This window comes from Macaca fascicularis, chromosome 2, assembly GCF_037993035.2.
Source record: "Macaca fascicularis isolate 582-1 chromosome 2, T2T-MFA8v1.1".
Classification (NCBI taxonomy): Eukaryota; Metazoa; Chordata; class Mammalia; order Primates; family Cercopithecidae; genus Macaca; species Macaca fascicularis.
The window spans coordinates 136070880-136091007 of record NC_088376.1 but is presented as its reverse complement, the minus strand read 5'-3'; the positions used below and the strand labels follow the sequence as shown (position 1 = coordinate 136091007).

The 20128-nt window shown below is 37.4% G+C and overlaps 1 protein-coding gene across 8 annotated transcripts in view; it reads right to left on the bottom strand.

The window, feature by feature from the left end:
- PPP4R2 (protein phosphatase 4 regulatory subunit 2) overlaps positions 1-20128 on the bottom strand; it is a 72233-nt gene that overhangs the window by 5581 nt on the left and 46524 nt on the right. For 5 of the 8 annotated variants that reach the window (XR_012431360.1, XR_012431361.1, XM_074032737.1 and 2 more), the window contains 3 exons: positions 14522-14692; positions 2434-2527; positions 508-545 (listed from right to left, as the gene is read on the bottom strand). Coding sequence is in view for 6 of the 8 variants with exons in the window: in XM_074032737.1 (XP_073888838.1) it covers positions 508-545; positions 2434-2527; positions 14522-14692 (303 nt within the window). In the remaining 2 variants the exon portion in view is untranslated. Of the gene's footprint in view, positions 1-507; positions 546-2433; positions 2528-14521; positions 14693-17202; positions 17324-20128 lie in introns of all 8 variants that reach the window. The other 3 variants (XM_045385873.2, XM_074032738.1, XM_074032739.1) reach the window with 2 other exon arrangements.

The following is a 20128-nucleotide window of genomic DNA, read 5'->3' as shown; positions in this document are numbered from 1 at the left end:
CTAAACCTCTTATAATCCCCAGGACACCCACTCACAATAGAATTATCTGGCACAAAATGTCCATAGTTCCAGGGTTGAGAAATTGTGTCCAAATTTAATTCTTACTTTGCCATATATAAATCTTGACAACTGGAAATATTTTCCATCATAAAGAGAAAAGCCATCAAGTAACTATTCCAAACATGGGAATTATGCCCTAGAGATACCCTGGAAAGGCATCTAGAATGGCATCTCAGGGACATGGGTGCCACCACAGTATGGAAATCCAACAATGTTAAAATTACAGTAAATCACCAATCGTTTTAATCCAAATCTCTTTACCAGAAAAAACATACAGATGATGTTATCAGTAATATTCTACTTTGGGGACTGAATGGTAGGTTCACAAGTATGTTATCACACTTAATTACATATAAAATTCAGTCTGTTTTAAGAATAATGTATTAGAAGCAATAAAATGATTAAATATAGTAAATAATATACTAGAAATAGAAAAAATATACTTACTCTGAAGAAGGATAAACACAGCTAACAACCATCACATTCTGCAATAACAAAAATCAGTGATTTAGTATGAAGAAAAGTACTACAACATAAAGTTTAATCATTTGTTTCTAAAATCACTCTGGTGGGTTAAATTTCCATTGATTCTAATTTTGCTAATGAAGGAAAATAAATGGTTAAAAATGAAAACTGGTAAAACAAAAACTAAAACAATTACAAAGGACCAAAAGAGAATATCCTACTCAGCCACTGATTTTTTTTCCTACTTATTTTTTGTCCTAGTTATTCTAGACCCCTAACATCATATACTATATGCAGTAGAGGAACTAAGCTCAGATGGAATCAACAAAGATGTTGAGAGATTGAAGTACTTAGGACACATGTAATTGATTTTCCTTACAAAGCAACACCCAATCCACAGCCTGTTATGTTGCATCATATATCCCACAGAAAGACTCAAACCTTTTTTGTAATATATTTATATGATCTTCCTGGTAAAAATAACTTTACTAATATTCAGTGTTCGCTGAAAGTTTATTATGAGTCACAGTAAGTGTTCTGCATTTAATCCCCTTCATAGCCCTATTATTAACCACATTTTACAGAGGAGAAAACTAACTGGCCCAAGGTCACACAACTATGAAGCACTGCAACCCTGATTTAAAGGCAGGGCACCTGATATGACTACTGTAACATATTGCTTCTTTATCCAAAGATCTCAAAAATGTAATTATTACAACTCCTGGAGCTGAAAAATAAGTACTGATGAGCCATCTCAGTTTCCTGGCCTTTGGGGATATTATTCAATTGAGTGTACAGAGGATCAACAAAATATATTAATCCAGTATGGCCTCAAGAACTATTGTAAATCACTATGTAATGGTTTTTGATTCCTGTTCCCAGGGTAAAATAAAGTGAATTTGAACCAGATCCTTAAACGAACACTGAAGTGTTTTTGGACCAATCATCAACTGAAAATTAGAACCCATTAGTCCAATCTTGGTTCTCACAGGGCTCCTTCATTTTTCACTCAAGACAAGTCAGTATCTTACTTTTCATTCCCTTAAATACCTTGAGTCTTTGTTCTTCACACCATTTCCTTCTTTTTTTTTTTCTCCTGAGACAAGAGTCTCGCTTTGTTGCCCAGGCTGGAGTGCAATGGTGCCATCTCAGCTCACTGCAACCTGCGCCTCCTAGGTTCAAGCAATTCTCCTACCTCAGCCTCCTGAGTAGCTAGGTTTACAAGTGTGCACCACCACGCCCGGTTAGTTTTTGTATTTTTTGCAGAGACAGGGTTTCACCATGTTGGCCAGGCTGGTCTCGAACTCCTGACCTCGTGATTCACCCACCTCAGCCTCCCAAAATGCTGGGATTACAGGCATGAGCCACCGCACCAGGCCCACACCATTTCTTTTATTCAGAATACCCTTCCCTTATTCTAACACTCCCTCAACCCCCTCCACACACAAACATTAATGTTTATCTCTAAATCTGACCTGCATGTTTCTACTCAATACCTCATTTACATGCTTGGCACCAACAAGTTTCCCAAGTTATGTACCTCTGAACTCCAGAATTGGGAAAATGAATTCCATGGGTAAGTTTATAAAACGCTCTATAAAGTTAAAATAGCAATTGTAACTTCTCAGAACCTTTAATAAGTTGATGTACACTATGAATTTCCAAGAAATAATAAGCTGCTTTCCCCCAAACTTCAATGATCAACACACAAACCTTCCTCTACCCGCTCCTATTAAATTTCTCCGTAAAACATAGAATGCAATTTGGAAAACAATTTGGGAAACTCAAGGTAGGCTAGAAAACATATTTCAAGAAGTGGTACCTGAAACGGATCTTACTCAATGTTCTTTTCTGAAATAAAAGCTATTACACCACAGCATAATATAATTCCAATAATAAAATAAATACCTTTTCTACTCCTCTGAGAAATTTGTCTGTTCCTGTATAGTTTCTCCTTGGATCCGTTAACAATTCACATAGTCGCTGAATAGTAAAAGGGATACTGCAAAAAAATATAATTTTACAGTGTGAGATCACTGATAATCAAGAGAACTAGGAACATTATTTCTTTTGCTAGGTAAAGCTGTATCTACTCACCCATGTGTTAAGCTACAAAAGAAAATGCTATAATAGGGAAATAAACGGATGAGTCTTTTAAAAGTAGACAATAAAATAAGCATACCTTTCTATTTAACAAAAAACCAACTCTCCCTTCTTTAAAAAGCAATAAAGGCAGGCGGGGAGAGGTGAATGGCTAATGGGTACAAAAATATAGTTAGGCCGGGCGCGGTGGCTCAAGCCTGTAATCCCAGCACTTTGGGAGGCCGAGACGGGGGGATCACGAGGTCAGGAGATCGAGACCATCCTGGCTAACACGGTGAAACCCTGTCTCTACTAAAAAATACAAAAAACTAGCTGGGCGAGGTGGCGGGCGTCTGTAGTCCCAGCTACTTGGGAGGCTGAGGCAGGAGAATGGCGTGAACCGGGAGGCGGAGCTTGCAGTGAGCTGAGATCCGGCCACTGGGCGACAGAGCGAGACTCCGTCTCCAAAAAATAAATAAATAAATAAATAAATATAGTTAGATAGAATGAATAAGATCTAGTATTTAATAGTACAACAGGTTGACAACAATAATTTATTGTACATTTTAAAATAACTAAGAGTATAAGTGAACTGTTTGTAACACAAAGCACACATAAATGCTTGAGGTGATGGACACCCCATTTACCCTGATGTGATTACGCATTGTATGCCTGTATCCAAATATCTCATGTACCCCATAAACATATAAACCTACTATTTACTCACGGAATTTTTTTTAAAGCAACTTAGAACACCCAAAATCAACAGAAAGCTTCAAAACTGAGGAAAAAATTTTTATGTAATATTCTAAATCCTGATAATTTGATTTGTGTTACAACAGAAGTAACACAAATAATAATCAAGCTGGGGTTTATTTAATATAGAAAATTTTCCTCAAGTATTCTTCTGCACTGAAAGGTTTCTTTAAAATGTTCACACAAAACCACAAATAAAGTATTTTAAATGCGGTTCTGCTCCATTATTACAATTTCATATATAATCTACACGTTTAATCCAACTTAAAATATACACAACAATATTTATTTAACTTTACCGAATACTTTCACTATACTTCAATTTTTGCTTGATCGTAGTAAATACAAAACTGATATAAGTTGGAACTAAAATCATTTTATAAATATTTTTAAGTTTTGAGCTCATGTAGCTATTAGCATTCATAAGTATTACAAACTGAACAGAACAGCAGTTATGAGCACGAGGTACGACAAATGCAGCTAAGAAGTACAAACATAAATCTTCAGACTTCAGTGTCTGCCATACCAATCTATTTATTCTCTTTAATGAAAAGAATTATAAAGCCTCAAATTAATAGTTAACATTCACAAAGGTCTTCACTTTTTATAGGCAGTGTGACACAGAATTTTCTTCCACCACAAGGTATATCAGCTAGTAAGTTATAATGCCAGAACTCAAACCCAGTCTAACTTCAAATCTCATGTCCTTTTCACTGTACCACACATACTTTACAAAATTATAGTTGTTTATTTTCTAACTGGATAAACTACATTTGGTTCTAATATTCTTTGTGTCAATGCTATTCTTATGTTCAAAGTATAACGTGCAAAAAATTCTGAAGATGCTTAAAGTACATGTTATTGATAGGAGAACAAATGTTTTTAGATAAATTTGAGAGTCCAAGAATCAATCTTTTGTCTCAAACCTAAAATCGAATCCAAACCTAAAAGTGAGAAAACCGTTTTACCAAAAGACAAGGCACAGAATAAAAGATTCAATGTTTGCCTGAAAACACAAACATTCAGAAGCAACTAGAAATTGCTCTGGGTTTCTGAGGAAGAATACTTTTTTGCTTTTGAAAATCTACTCAGAGTGAAGTATAATGTCAAAACGAAGAATCCCTTTAAATGGGGAAGTACAAAGCACACCAACAGCATTATTAATTATGAAACAATAAGCTTACACATCTTGTTTCATTCCTATAAAGACAACACATAATTGGAAATCTATAGCTAATACACAAAACTCCACTTTTAAAATGTTTAAGCATTTTCCGCATGTATAACAAACAGTGTCAGTTTCTCAACTGTCTGTCCATGAAACCCAGTATCATCGTGGACTTCGGAATGTTAGTGGTATAACTCACCTTAGCTCCTCTTCTAGTTCACTGCTCTTCAAACCTTACACACACACCACATCTAAGCTATTTTCCTCATTAATCACCCCATAGTGACACTGTAATTAAAAGTTTATTATTCAAAATATACAAAATCGCACCAACAGTTTGGGAATTCAACAAGTGTTTGGGTATTCAAATAGTACTTAACTGAAAAATACTGTCTAGTCGTTATGCTTTTTCTTCCAACTAAAATTCTTTCCCACATTAAAACCTAATGTTTTCTCACTAATTAAAATTACTTTTAACAGATGAGTATTTTAAAACTTCTTGTTTAACAACATTTACACTGAATGTTTTGGCTAATTTTCTTTAGAAATCTAAGTTAAATTGTAGCCAATTGTTAATATTTTATGTGTTGGTTAATATTAATACTGCTTTGGGAGGGGGGGTACGTGTTTACATAGCAATGCTAGCAATAACAGCCTATGATAAAATGAGTTTAAGTTCTTAGACAATTTCAGAAACTTTTTTCAAATGACTGTTATTTCAAAAAGTAAAAGAAGCTTTTAAAAGTCATTTTATCAAGTATCCAATAGATGGCACTGAAATGTCACACAACACTTCCTTTTCTCACATGACAGTCTAAAACCCAACCAAACACTTCCTGCAAATCAATGTATCTACTGGAAATATTAGCATGATAAATGAATGTAACAACAGCATTGAAAGGTCTTTTACATACACACTGTACTTTTAAACTTATTCCATACATATAAGAGCCTATTATAAACTAGAAATACCAACCTTGCTCAACAGCACAGTGGAAAGACATGTAAACAATTACAATTACAGTAATAAATAACAACGTTGTATAGAAAGTGCCATGGAGACAGAATAAACTGTACGCCAAGCTTAGTAGGCATGACATGGGGAAAACAATTTGAGGTAGGCCTCTAAAAGGAGGCACAAGAATAAACCAGATAAGCCAGTACAAAATGAATGCATTTGGTATGAGTATATGAAAGCTCTGCTCTCTGATACTCATCCATTAGACATAGCATACAAAATAGTTTATTCTAACTTCTGAAAATGTTAAGACTTTTTCCACACCTACTAAGAAAAGCAAATATACGGAGAGGAGTGTTAAACACACATGCCACTCATTCTCAATGAAAAGTCTGAACTGAAATCCTTAAATTTGGTGGGGAGTGGTGACCAGATGTTCATTAGCAAAGGTATACTGTAAAACAAAAAGCTTTGGGCCAGGCACAGTGAGGCAGGCGGATCCCCTGAGGTCAGGAGTTCAAAACCAGCCTGGCCTATAGTCCCAGCTACTCGAGAGGCTGAAGCAAAAGAATTGCTTGAACCCGGGCAGTGGAGGTTACAGGTTGCAGTGAGCCGAGATCGAGTCACTACACTCCAGCCTGGGTGATAGAGAGATTGTCTCAAATTAAAAAAAAAAAAAAAAAAAAAAAAAAAAAAAAAAAAAGCAGCATCTGGCTTTACTCTGCAGATATATCATCTGATTTAATCATGGTAAAATGGAAAACTAAGAAGATAGAAGGAACTGAAAAAAGGACATGACTAGATAGCAGCTCAAATTTTTAAAAACTGTGCCTACAACAGCCAGTAACATTTTTTTAAACCCTCACACACACATTAAGGATCCACCTTTGCTAAATATATACATATTTTAACACACACACACCACACACACACACACGTATGTTACCCCACTAGGAGACCTTACTCAAACCAAATTTACCTAAGTCTTCATGGGTCTTATGAGTCTTGTCTGAAAACAAGGGTTCTGAACAAGTACACTTTAAAGATTATCATGACGACTAAATATGACATAATGTATATGGCGTATTAAATCATCTAACAGTGCCTAAAATATTTTAGAAAGCTCAATAAATCTTGGTTCTTATTGTCATCATTCCGTCTACTCTCTGACAGAGATTGTGGGAAGGCACAAATGGTCCAAAGACCAACAAAACCAAAAGTACAGCTCTGTCTTTAAAAATATTCCCCTTAATTCCAAGGAAAACAACTAACCCTAATTAATAGGATCGTACATTTTACCTTATGTATCTTAATTTGAATGCAAGCTGTCCCAATTTATTTATTTATTTATTTTTAAGCAGAAGTCTTGTACACCTAAAAGCTACGGAAATTCAAATACCAAGAAAGTTGCTGAATATCAGGGAAACACATCTCAACATAAAGTAGCAATTCAATGCTATTTTTTTAAAAAATAAAATTTAAGTCGTAAGGCTAAACACTAAAGAAATAATGTCCTAAGTATGTATTTTAACCTAAATTTCTATAAAAGTACTAAGTTGAAAAGAAGGCACTCAAAAAATAAGTGCACACTTCATTCAGACTCTAAGAAAATCAGTTAACTATCTTAATTTTATATTATATAAGCAATTTTTCAACATGAAAAAGACAAAGGAAGGTAACATGTAGCACAGAGGCTATTGGAGTAAAAAGCTAAAGAAATGACCATAAAAATCCAACATCCCACTAAAAAAAAAAGTCAAAACAGTCATTCACTTTCGTTTTACCCATGTATATGTAGATTTTACTGTCTTTTCTGACTAAATGACATTAGTGATGTCTTAGTTAACATAAATACTGATTTAAACTTAACCAACTTCATGGAAACTAATATCTCTATTATCAAAGACTGAATAAGTTCATAATTTTGTTTACACCTACAAAGTCTTACAAAAGTCAGAAATACCATTAGAATAATGTGATATTAGCTTTACTTGAAGCAATATGCTCTTTCTGTACTCAGGCTTTAATATTTACATAAACATACACATTCATAAATATTTATATTTACGAATTTTGGGTTAACGAGTGCTGCAGACACTAGTTTACTTACATCATTGGGGTTGCTTATCATTATTAAAAGAGGCGAAATTAGCTGGGGGCAGTGGCTCACACCTGTAATCCCAGCACTCTGGGGGGCCAAGGCGGGTGCATCACCTGAGGTCAGAAGTTTGAGACCAGCCTGGCCAACATGGCGAAACCCCGTCTCTACTAAAAATACAAAAATTAGCCAGGCGTGGTTGATGCACACCTGTAATCCCAGCTACTCAGGTGCCTGCAGCAGGAGAATTGCTTAAACCCAGGCAACAGAGCAACACTCTGTCCCCACCAAAAAAAATTCATACACATATAATTTTAAGCCTCAAATCAAATGACAGATTTCACTTATTTTTTGAGATGGTGTCTCGCTCTGTCACCCATGCCGGAGTGCAGCGGCACAATCTCGGCTCACTGCAACCTCTGCCTCCTTGGTTTAAGCGATTCTCTTGCCTCAGCCTCCCAGAGTAGCTGGGACTACAGGCACTTGCCAGCACACCTGACTAATTTTTTGTATTTTTAGTAGAGATGGGGTTTCACCATGTTAGCAAGGATGGTCTCGATCTCCTGACCTTGTGATCTGCCTGCCTCAGCCTCCCAAAATGCTGAGATTGCAGGCATGAGCCACCGCGCCTGGCTAATTTGCCTCTTTTAATAATAATAAGGAACCCCAATGATGTAAGTAAACTAAAGTCTGCACCACTCCTTAACCCAAAATTCATCTATAGCAATTGTCAAAACTTTTAACAAAGTTAATCATCTCTTGGAGTTCCTATAGTATGAATTGTTATTTTATTTGCATTAAATATAACTAGCAAGAAAACGTTAATTAACTTCTGTTATTTTCAATTTTTAAGTTTATTAAAGAGAGTATCACATCAAGCCATGTTACCACTAGACAAGACCAGGTGGGGAACAGTAAGGAGGGGTGGTTACATAATAATGCCAATTCTCAAGTAATTATCCTAAGAGAAAGAAAGGGGGTAAAGAAAAAACAAGTAGGGGTGGGTGGGTGTGGGTTTGTGTGAGAGAGACAGAAATCTGCCACAAATAAGTACATTTTAACTAATATACTCAACAAACACTGACACAAATAATTAACAGCACAACCACCTATTTTCCCCAGTCAATTAGGGAGCACAAAAATCAGGAAGCAATAAAGTGGATCAACAGTGTCAGACAAAAAAGTAATAAATGGCTAAAGAACCATTCTCTCAGTCCCCAAATTATCTGGAGCTAACCGTAAAGCAAACCACACACAAACTGAAAATCAAATGGCGGTTATGTTTTATTCTACAATCCAGATTTTGGAGTACAAAAGTCTCATATATAACTTTAAAAGATCACGAGCAATACTTCTCAGCTGTGACTGACTGTACTTGCCTAACAGATGATATAAAGATTATTAGGTATCAAAAAGGTTTCCACTTTCCAGACCTCCTCATAAATATGTAAGAACGCTATTTTAGTCTACTGTTCACAGAGTGACGAGGTGGCCTACTTCAGAGAGGTCTTAGAGATAACAGCATTGACAAGAAAGGGTCAAGACTTGAGAGATTAATTTACTTTTATACTCATTATTCTTTCATTTTGAAAAATTCAGAGAACATAAAATGGTATCTTTTAAAACTTCCAGGAATGTAACTTACACGCTCTCTATTCCTCAAAATGCCTCTTCGTGTATATGCCATTATAGGAATGAACCATTACCTATTAGCAATTCCTAAATTATATTCATGGTCTCTGTAATAGGAAGAGGATTTTCATAAATGACCCTGGTTTGAGTAAACCCGTATACTGTTTTTTATTATAATCCCAATCAGAGGGCATAAAATGGTCTTTTAATTGACCATTTCATTAAAATTTTTAGTTTCGTTCATTTTAATTTTTGGTGTTTCTCAAACTGTAACTTCAGTTTTGGAGAGTAGCTATAATCCATATTTTATGAAATTTTAAAGTTCCAAAGTAATTTTAAAAGACAAGAAAATGACCAAAAAAAAAAAAAAAGAAAAAAAGAAATTAAGCATTCCACTGTGATTCTTCTATGCCTCAATACACAAAATACAGATATAAATACACTTTTATTCTTTTTTTCTAGTGCCCAGTTACTCAATATTTATTCTTTTCTTTACTCATTCATCCATCCATCCATGCATCTAGTCAATCCATACTTGTCTGTTTGAGAACCTACTATATTCAGGCACTCACTCTTCTAGGCCTTGTTTGGAAAAGCCTGTTACCCCAGCTCTCCAGAAGCTTATAGTTCAGGATATCAAGTAAACAAATGCATGGACAATTTCCACTTCAAATAGGGAAAAACTTGTACTCTGGCCGGGCGCAATGGCTCACGCCTGTAATCCCAGCACTTTGGGAGGCCAAGGCAGGCAGATCACAAGGTCAGGAGATCGAGACCATCCTGGCTAACACGGTGAAACCCTGTCTCTACTAAAAATACAAAAAAATCAGCCAGGCGTGGTGGCAGGCGCCTATAGTCCCAGCTACTCTGGAGGCTGAGGCAAGAGAATGGCATGAACCTGGGAGGCAGAAGTTGCAGAGAGCTGAGATTGCGCCACTGCACTCCAGCCTGGGTGACAAGAGTGTCTCAAAAAACAAACAAACAAAAAACCCCACTTGTACTGTGATAATACACTAAAATAATTTAGAAAATGGATAATCTTTCTTATAGCAAAATACTAGGAAGCATTTAATATAAAACTTTCACGAATTAAAAGCAAAAATAACAAAAACTTACCAATAAGAAAATTAGCAAAAGAAAGCCAAAAGAGGATATAAAGGGCAATTCACAGAAAGGCTGTAAGTACATAAAAAGATGTTCCATTTCACTTGCAACCAAAGAAACACAAATATAGACACATATAGAGTACTGAAGAATTACAGTATCTGCACTTACTACAAATGAAAAAAGCATCAACAACCACATTTTGCTAAGTCAATTTTGCAGTATTGATAAACTGAAAATTAAGTGTTCATAAGCTAAACTAGCAATTACATTTCTACAAATTAAAAAAAGCAACAATGTGGCCGGGTGTGGTGGCTCACGCCTGTAATCCCAGAACTTTGGGAGGCCAAGGTGGGAGGATCACCTGAGGTCAGGAATTCGAGATCAGCCTGACCAACATGGAGAAACCCCATCTCTACTAAAAACACAAAAATTAGCTGGGCATGGTGGCACATGCCTGTAATCCCAGCTACTCGGGAGGCTGAGACAGGAGAATCCCTTGAATCCAGGAGGGGGAGGTTGCGGTGAGCCAAGATCGCTCCATTGCAGCCTGGGCAACAAAAGCGAAACTCCACCTCAAAAAAAAGAGGCAACAATCTATACATATATTCAAAACATGACATTCATCAACAAAACATATGTGGAAGGATGCTCACTACAAGCACTGCTCGTTAACAGCCAAAAAAATAAATGCCTACCATCAATCAGGACAGGCAAATAAAAACTTATAATCTACTCATATAATAGAAAGCAATGCAGCCATTTCAAATAAATAAAAAGATAGCTTTAAATGTACTAATATAGACATGTTGAAGCTTCTCTAAAAGGAAATTACAACTAGCATATAGCATGATTCTACTTTCATTCTTTATGTACTTCTGTAACACTGGGGATCTTTTTAAAAGCATGAACATACACCACTTTTGTAATTTAAAGATAATCTATTACAAATTGGGGGGAGGAATGTATAAGAATGGACAAACCCTCAAACTGGTGGAAAACCAACAAAATGTTGCTTCTTAGTAAATATTTTTAAAAACTGTATATATAAAAAGCAAAAATTGAAAATTTTAGACGTTTCAACATACCCATATATTAAAATACAGACAAAAAAAGTAAATTAAAAATAGAAAAATCTTAATGTATCACTGATTAAATAAGACTTAGATTCTGCCTGCTCAGAAAAAGTGATTCATAAACTGCCATTCTGAAAAATCAGATTTAAAAAATAGAAGTTCGGGCCAAGTGCAGTGGCTCATGCTTGTAATCCCAGCACTTTGGGACACTGAGGCAGGTAGATCACTTGAGGTCAGGAGTTCCAGACCAGCCTGGCCAACATGGTAAAACCCTGTCTCTACTAAAAATACAAAAATAAATAAATAAATAAAATAAAATAAATAAAATAAAAATTAAAAAATAGCTGGGTGCTGGCCGGGCGCGGTGGCTCACGCCTGCAATCCCAGCACTTTGGGAGGCCGAGGCGGGCGGATCACAAGGTCAGGAGATCGAGACCACGGTGAAACCCCGTCTCTACTAAAAATACAAAAAATTAGCCGGGCGCGGTGGCGGGCGCCTGTAGTCCCAGCTACTCAGGAGGCTGAGGCAGGAGAATGGCGTAAACCCAGGAGGCGGAGCTTGCAGTGAGCCGAGATCGCGCCACTGCACTCCAGCCTGGGCGACAGAGTGAGACTCCGTCTCAAAAAAAAAAAAAAAAAAAAAAAAATAGCTGGGTGCAGTGGCACACACCTGTCATGCCAGCTACTTGACAGGCTGAGGCTGGAGAATAGCTTGAACTTGGGAGGCGGAAGTTGCGGTGAGCCCAGATGGCACCACTGCATTCCAGCCTGGGTGACAAAGACTCCATCTCTGACTAAAATAAAATAAAATAAAATAAAATAAAATAAAATAAAATAATAAAATAAAATAAAATAAAAACGGTTCAAAAATAAAAAGTTTTAAAAGAAGAATGCTCAAGCATTTAATGACTGTTCAAATCATTTTCTGAAGTAGGTGAATTACCTCTTTTACAGATTAAGAAATTACAAATATTTAGATTTATGTAATAAATACGTAATACACAATTACATTTATATTTTTATTATAATATGTATACATAATTATATAATACATGTATTTGTTTCTAGCCCAACTTAATGTGAAAGAACTGAAAATGGTATTTGCTATTACTAAGTCAGAATCACAAGTAAATCACTTGTAAATCACTAAGCAGCAGCATAATTTGACCTGTTTCACCTTAACTTTTATTTTTAAATGACGGCCATAATTTATTGAAATAAAAGATGAGTCACTATATCTAAGTACTATTTATATATATGTACAATTTACAAATAACCCCGAGAAGTATTCTTATCTTGAATGTATTTAGTTCAACAGTAAATCTTATGCAACATGCTTCTAAAACGTATCATGTGGCTATTTCTTGGATAAGTGCTTCTGAAATGTTTTTTTTCCTTTTTCTGAAAAATTTTAAAATTAAGATTGATATGGAAATATATACATATGGTTAAATACTTTCAACAGTCCAACAGGGTGCAAAGTGAAAACAGGTCTCTCCTTCCCATCCCAGGCCCCCGGGGGTAACTATAACTGATGAACCTCAAAGACAAAAGCTGTGATTTCTTCCCCCAAAGTATTTTTGTAACAGACCCAAAGTCAAGGCATAAGGGTTTGACATTTCAAGCAAAATTCTTAAACCTAAAAACAGTGGAATATGATGTAAAGCAAACCATTAACTGGATTACACTATCTTATTTTGAAATCCCATGCAATTAAATACCTAAAGAATCAAGCCATTTATGCCATCTAAAAATACAATTGAAATCCTTCAAATAATATCTAATTCTAACTATGAATTCATGGTTAGAAAAACTACAATTCATTATATTTAGCATTGTTGTTGTTCCACAGCCCAAATTAATGCCAAACTAAATATTGAATAATTCAACTTCACAAACACTTCTTCCCTTCAAATAAAGGAAACCGTAAAAATACAAAGTCCTGACTGGGCGCGGAGGCTCACACCTGTAATCCCAACACTTTGGAAGGCTGAGGTGGGCGGATCACGAAGTCAGGAGTTCGAGACCAGCCTGGCCAGCATAGTGAAACCCCATCTCTACTAAAAATTAAAAAAAATTAGCCGGGCTTGGTGGTGCGTGCCTGTAGTCCTAGCCTAGCTACTCGGGGGGCTGAGGTAGAATTGCCTGAACCCGGCAGGTGGAGGTTGCAGTGGGCTGAGATCATGCCACTGCACTCCACCCTGGGCGACAGCGAGACTCCGTCTCCAAACAAAACAAAACAAAACAAAAAACAAAACCAAAAAAAAGTCCTAAAAACAAAGAATTTAAAATGACAGAATATGAGACACAGTAACATTTCTTTAAAAATGAGTACTGCTGGGCTCGGTGGCTCACGCCTGTAAACCCAGCACTTTGGGAGGCCGAGGTGGGCGGAACATGAGGTCAGGAAATCGAGACCATCCTGGCTAACATGGTGAAACCCCATCTCTACTAAAAATACAAAAAATTAGCCGGGTGTGGTGGCAGTTACTCAGAAAGCTGAGGCAGGAAAACTGCTTGAACCCGGGAGACAGAGGTTGCAGTGAGCCAAGATCGCGCCACTGCATTCCAGTCTAGGCGACAGCGAGACACTTGTCTCAAAAACAAAACAAAACAAACAAAGGGAGTTTTACTTTTGTACAGAATATCTTTTTGGTGTTTTTAATGTTTTACAAGGGCCCAAAAATGGTTACTTGTAACTAACAAGCAAGAGGTTACTTGGGAGAGAAATGAGGATCCAAAAGTCTAAACAAAAACTCACTAAAATACTTTCATAAATTAGTACTTCATTTTAAAAGAAATGTGATTTCTCAATGATATAAAGGTTCTGTATAAAGTATGAAGACATAACACCAAATATAAAACAGGAAAGAAAAACCATTAAAATGTTTCCTGATAAATGAATGTTTCCATTGATACCTATAAAAAGGTGGTTCAAGTTTTTTAAAAGGCTGTAAATATTTTAAATAGTTGTAAGCTAAAACTCATCAAGTACATGTCACTAGAAACAAATAATTTATTCTAATGGATAATCAATCATCAACCAGACACATCAAAACTAAAAGAAAAATCTATAATCTTCTGCTAAAAGTTAAATCTTTAAAACAGTATTAAGTGCATACCCATTAAATCCAGTGACAATTTTCAGTATTCTTTCCTTCATTTCATCAAAGGGAATATATTCGACATTAGGGTTGGGAGGACCTCTTGGCTCAGGAGCTGAAGTTCTGAAATCATCCATCACTTTCTCCAGTTTGAAAATAAAATAGCCTTTAAATTGGGACCACTGAATCCTATAAGCAAAAAATTAAAAAATACGTAATACCATGAGTTTTACAATTCTTGAACACAAAACACAAATACAGAATATACTATGACACTAACACTAACAGAATATGTGAATAATTAGTAATGAGAATACCGTCATTCAGGAGCATGCATAAAAGATATAAAAATTACTAATTTCATTAAATCCCAACCCCTGAATACATCTTTTAAATATTCTGTGTAACAAAAATGAGAAATATACATTAAAAAATTATGCTGCATATCAAAGAGGTATGGCATTCTCAAAGAACAATACCTTTAGACTGTTACCAGCTGAACTAGCTATTTTTCATAAAACAGCATTTTTACCTGAAAGGTCTGCCACACAAATAAAGCTTATTTACATTAGCAGACTGGGTGTGATGGCTCACACCTGTAATCTCAGCAGGTGGATCACTTGAGGTCAGGAGTTCGAGATCAGCCTGGCCAACAGGGTGAAACCCTGTCTTTACTAAAAATACAAAAATCAGCCAGGTATGGTGGTGCATGCCTGTAATCCCAGCTACACAGGAGGCTGAGGCAAGGAGAATCGCTTGAACTGAGGAGGTGGAGGTTGTAGTGAGCTGAGAATCGCACTACTGCACTCCAGCCTGGGCGATGAGCAAGACTCCATTTCAGAAAAAAAAAAAAAATAGGAGAATGTGGTAGGCATTTTCTCAAAAATAAATAAAGTGAACCTGTCACTGTAAGATAAATAACTGATAATATTTGTTACTAATGATAAAAATTTGAACTTCTAAGCAAAAAACTGAAAGTCTGGAAAATTTTTATTCTTCACTGAGAGCTCGAAAACTTCCTGATATATTCCCAAAATATTCTGAAGGCAACCAGTGTCCACGTAAAAATATTATATGGGGCCAGGTGTGGTGGCTCATGCCTGTAATCCCAGCACTTTAGGAAGCTGAGACAGAAAGATCACTTGGGCCCAGGAACTTCTACAGAAGCCAGCCTGGGCAAACAGCAATATCCCATCTCTACAAAATAATTAATTACTAATTAATTTAAATTAGGCATGGTGATATGCACCTCTAGTCCCAGCTACTCAGGAGGCTGAGGCAACAGGATTGCTTGAGCCCAGGACGTGGAGGCTGCAGTAAGCCAAGATCACACCACTGCACTCCAGCCTGAGCGACAGACCAAGACCCTGTCTCTTAAATAAAGATACTGTGTGATACCAAAAGCACAAGCAACAAAATAGATAAACTGAATTATATCTGTGCATCAGCCAGGCGCAGTGGCTCACGCTTGTAATCCCAGCACTTTGGGAGGCCAAGGCGGGTGAATCACAAGGTCAGGAGATCGAGACCACCCTGGCTAACATGGTGAAACCCCGTCTCTACTAAATATACCAAAAATTAGCCAGGCGTGGTGGCGGGCACCTGTAGTCCCAGCTACTCAGGAGGCTGAGGCAGGAGAATGGCGTGAACCCGGGAGGCGGAGCTCGCAGTGAGCTGAGATCACGCAACTGCACTCCAGACTGGGTGACAGAGCGAGACTCTGTCTCAAAAAAAAAATAATAATAATTGTGCATCAAAGGATACTATCGACAGAGTAAAAAGTCAAATCGTGAAATGGGAGAAAATATTCGCAAATCTTTTATCTGATAAGGAGTTAATATCCAGAATATATAAAGAACTCCTACAACTCAACAAAAAAGAAAACCCAATTTAAAAATGGGCAAAGTACTTAAATACGTACTTCTCCAAAGAAGATATACAAATGGTCAGCAAACACACAAGATGCTGCTTAACACCATTAATCTTGGGGAAATGTAAATCCAAATCACAATGAGATACCACTTTATACCCATTAGGGTTGGCTATTATCCAAAAAACAAGTGAACAAGTATTGGCTGGCCAAGGATGTAGAGAAACTGAAACTTTTTTTTTTTTTTGAGACAAGAGTCTCACTCTGTTGCCAGGGCTGGAGTGTAGTGGTGCAATCTCGGCTCACTGCAACCTCTGCCTCCGGGGTTCAAGTAATTCTCCTGCTTCAGCCTCCCAAATAGGTAGGAATACAAGCGCCTGCCACTACGTCCAGCTAATTTTTTTGTTTGTTTTTTGTTTTTTTTTTTTTTTTGAGACGGAGTCTCGCTCTGTCGCCCAGGCTGGAGTCCAGTGGCCCAGGCTGGAGTCCAGTGGCGGGATCCCAGCTCACTGCAAGCTCCGCCTCCTAAGTTTACGCCATTCTCCTGCCGCAGCCTCCCGAGTAGCTGGGACTACAGGCGCCCGCCACCTCGTCCGGCTAGTTTCTTTGTTTTTTTGTTTTTTTGTGTTTTTTTTGTATTTTTTAGTAGAGACGGGGTTTCACTGTGTTAGCCGGGATGGTCTCAAACTTCTGACCTCGTGATCCGCCCGTCTCGGCCTCCGAAAGTGCTGGGATTACAGGCTTGAGCCACCGCGCCCGGCCATTTTTTTTTATTTTTAGTAGAGACAAGGTTTCACCATGTTGGCCACACTGGTCTCGAACTCCTGACCTCGTGATCAGCCCGCCTCGGCCTCCCGAAGGGCGTGAGTCACTGCGCCTGGCCAAGAAACTGAAACTCTTGTGCATGGCTGGTGGGAACGAGGCAGTCACTGTGGAAAGCAGTTTGGTTCCTCAAAAAAAAAAAAAATTATGAAACCACCCTATGATTCAGGAATCCCATTTCTCAGTAGATCCCCAAAACCCAACAACCCAAATGTGCTATGAGCACATGAATGGATAAGCAAAATGTGAGATACACACACACACACACACACACACACAGTCTTTAATCTGAAATAAATTCCAACGTGGTACGACATGGATGAAGCTTGATGGCATTATGCAAAGTGAAATAAGCCAGACACAAAAAGAACGACTATTGTATGATTCTACTTATACGAGGTATCAAGAATAGTCAAATTTAGAGACAGTCGTCTGACACTGTGGGGAGGAAGGTGCAGGGACTTACTCTCTAATGTGTACAATGTTTCAGTTTGGGTAGATGAAAAGTTCTGCAGATGGATGATCTTGATGGTAATGTAACATTGTGAGTGTACTTAATGCCAATAAACTGTACACTTAAAATTGTTAAAATGGTAAGGTTTACATTACATATATTTCAATAGGTATTTCACCACAAAGAAGATACACAAATGGCCAATAAGCATATGAAAAGATGCTCAACATTATTATCTATTACAGAAATGCAAATCAAAACCACAAAGAGACACCCATTTCACACCCACTAGGGTGGCTATAATCAAAAAGATGAATAATAAACAAGTGCTGGGTTGATGTGGGGAAACTGGTAATGTCATACATTACTGGTGGGAATGTAAAATGGTGTAGCTGCTTTGGAAAGTACTTGGCAGTTCCTCAGGAAGGTAAATGCAGACTTGTAATCCAACAATTCCATTCTATTAAATGAGTCAATAATGTATTTTACCGCTACTACTTTTTAAAATGGTGAGGATGAAAAGCTATTTGCATGATTACTTTTTTCCTTTCCCTATCCTATTTTAGAAAGGGGAATTTGAGGTTTAACAAGCAGATCTGCACATCACAGAATTTTTGATATGCCTAATAAGAATCCTTCTTAATGTACAATTGCTTTTGGTTCCTAAAATTTATCTTTAAACTTTATAAGACTCCCCACATGCACTTCATAAACATACCAGGGAAAGTTACACTAAAACAGGATTATACTTTTCATTTCTTTAATAATTTTTTGTACTTTTAATAATCACCCACTAATTCATAGTATTTTATGAGTTCAGATTTATATATGCATAGGGTCTTGTGGTGTGTTTTAATCTCATCCTTCCATCAACCATCTGACATGACATCTTTGAGGTCCAAAAAAAGCACATTAATGGGAACAGCCAGACAAGAGGTATGGGACCCCAGGTAATGGAAATTCTGAAGAGATTAAAAGACTCTATGGTACTAACTCATGAGACAGAAATTAAGCCCCATAAATTGACATGAATTATGAACACACTGTAGTCTTAACTTTCAAATAAATCAAGCAGTTACTCTAAATTAGATCAATACGATGCAATTCAAGTGATACTATTCCATATATATATATGGGGAGGGCATTCATAAAATGTGAAAGATACAGCTTTTTGATGGAGGACAGCTATTTGATAAAAACAAAAACAGAAAATGCTTCCCTAGGGCCGGGCGCGGTGGCTCAAGCCTGTAATCCCAGCACTTTGGGAGGCCGAGACGGGTGGATCACGAGGTCAGGAGATCGAGACTATCCTGGCTAACACGGTGAAACCCCGTCTCTACTAAAGAATACAAAAAACTAGCCGGGCGAGGTGGCGGGCGCCTGTAGTCCCAGCTACTCGGGAGGCTGAGGCAGGAGAATGGAGTGAACCCGGGAGGCGGAGCTTGCAGTGAGCTGAGATCCGGCCACTGCACTCCAGCCTGGGCGACAGAGCGAGACTCCGTTTCAAAAAAAAAAGAAGAAAATGCTTCCCTAAAAGTTATATAATTCAGGGGCCAGGCGCAGTGGCTCAAGCATGTAATCCCAGCACTTTGGGAGGCTGAGGCGGGCTTACCATGAGGTCAAGAGATCCAGACCATCCTGGCCAACATGGTGAAACCCGTCTCTACTAAAAATACAAAAATTAGCTGGGCATGGTGGCGCACACCTGTAGTCCAAGCTACTCGGGAGGCTGAGGCAGGAGAATTGCTTGAACCCGGGAGGCGGAGGTTGCAGTGAGCCAAGATTGCGCCACTGCACTCCAGCCTGGGCGACAGCGAAACTCCATCTCCAAAAACAAGAAGTTATATTCAGGCACAAAAAATAGGCCATGAGCAAATCAACTAAAAACTTGGCAACAAAAACAATTTCTTAGGAACATACATTCACTGGATGAGTAGAAATGAGAACAACAACAAAAAAAACCCTTAGTTTTCAATACGAAAATCAAATTATTCTAAAAAGATGCTCATGAAACAAACACATTTTCAACTTCAGAACAAATTTCTCCACATAAAATCCCCTCCAATACATACTCAAAATTTAAATATACTTTGCTGAAATTAACTCAATAATTTACTGAAATTAATCACCCATTAACTTTAAGTAGCTTCACCTCCCTTCACTTTCTTTTTCTGCTCCCCTTCCATTTTCCTATTTTTGCACTTTGTCCTGTAGGAAAGTACAATTCATATCTCTAATAAATACATCCTAGTGCTAGATTCTACACTGACCTTTTCTCTCCATAGGAGCTCGTAAGTTCATATTCGAACATGTTTCTCTCACAATTCTCTAAAGGTTAAACGTATTTTCCAGAGGCTTAAGGACAGAAAGTCCACCTTTTCTTTTCCCAAGTGGTGCTACAACAATTTAGTGGCCAGCGGCCAACCACCTTAAGTACTGCTTCCTACCATTCCCAATTCTATTAAGATTACTCTCTACT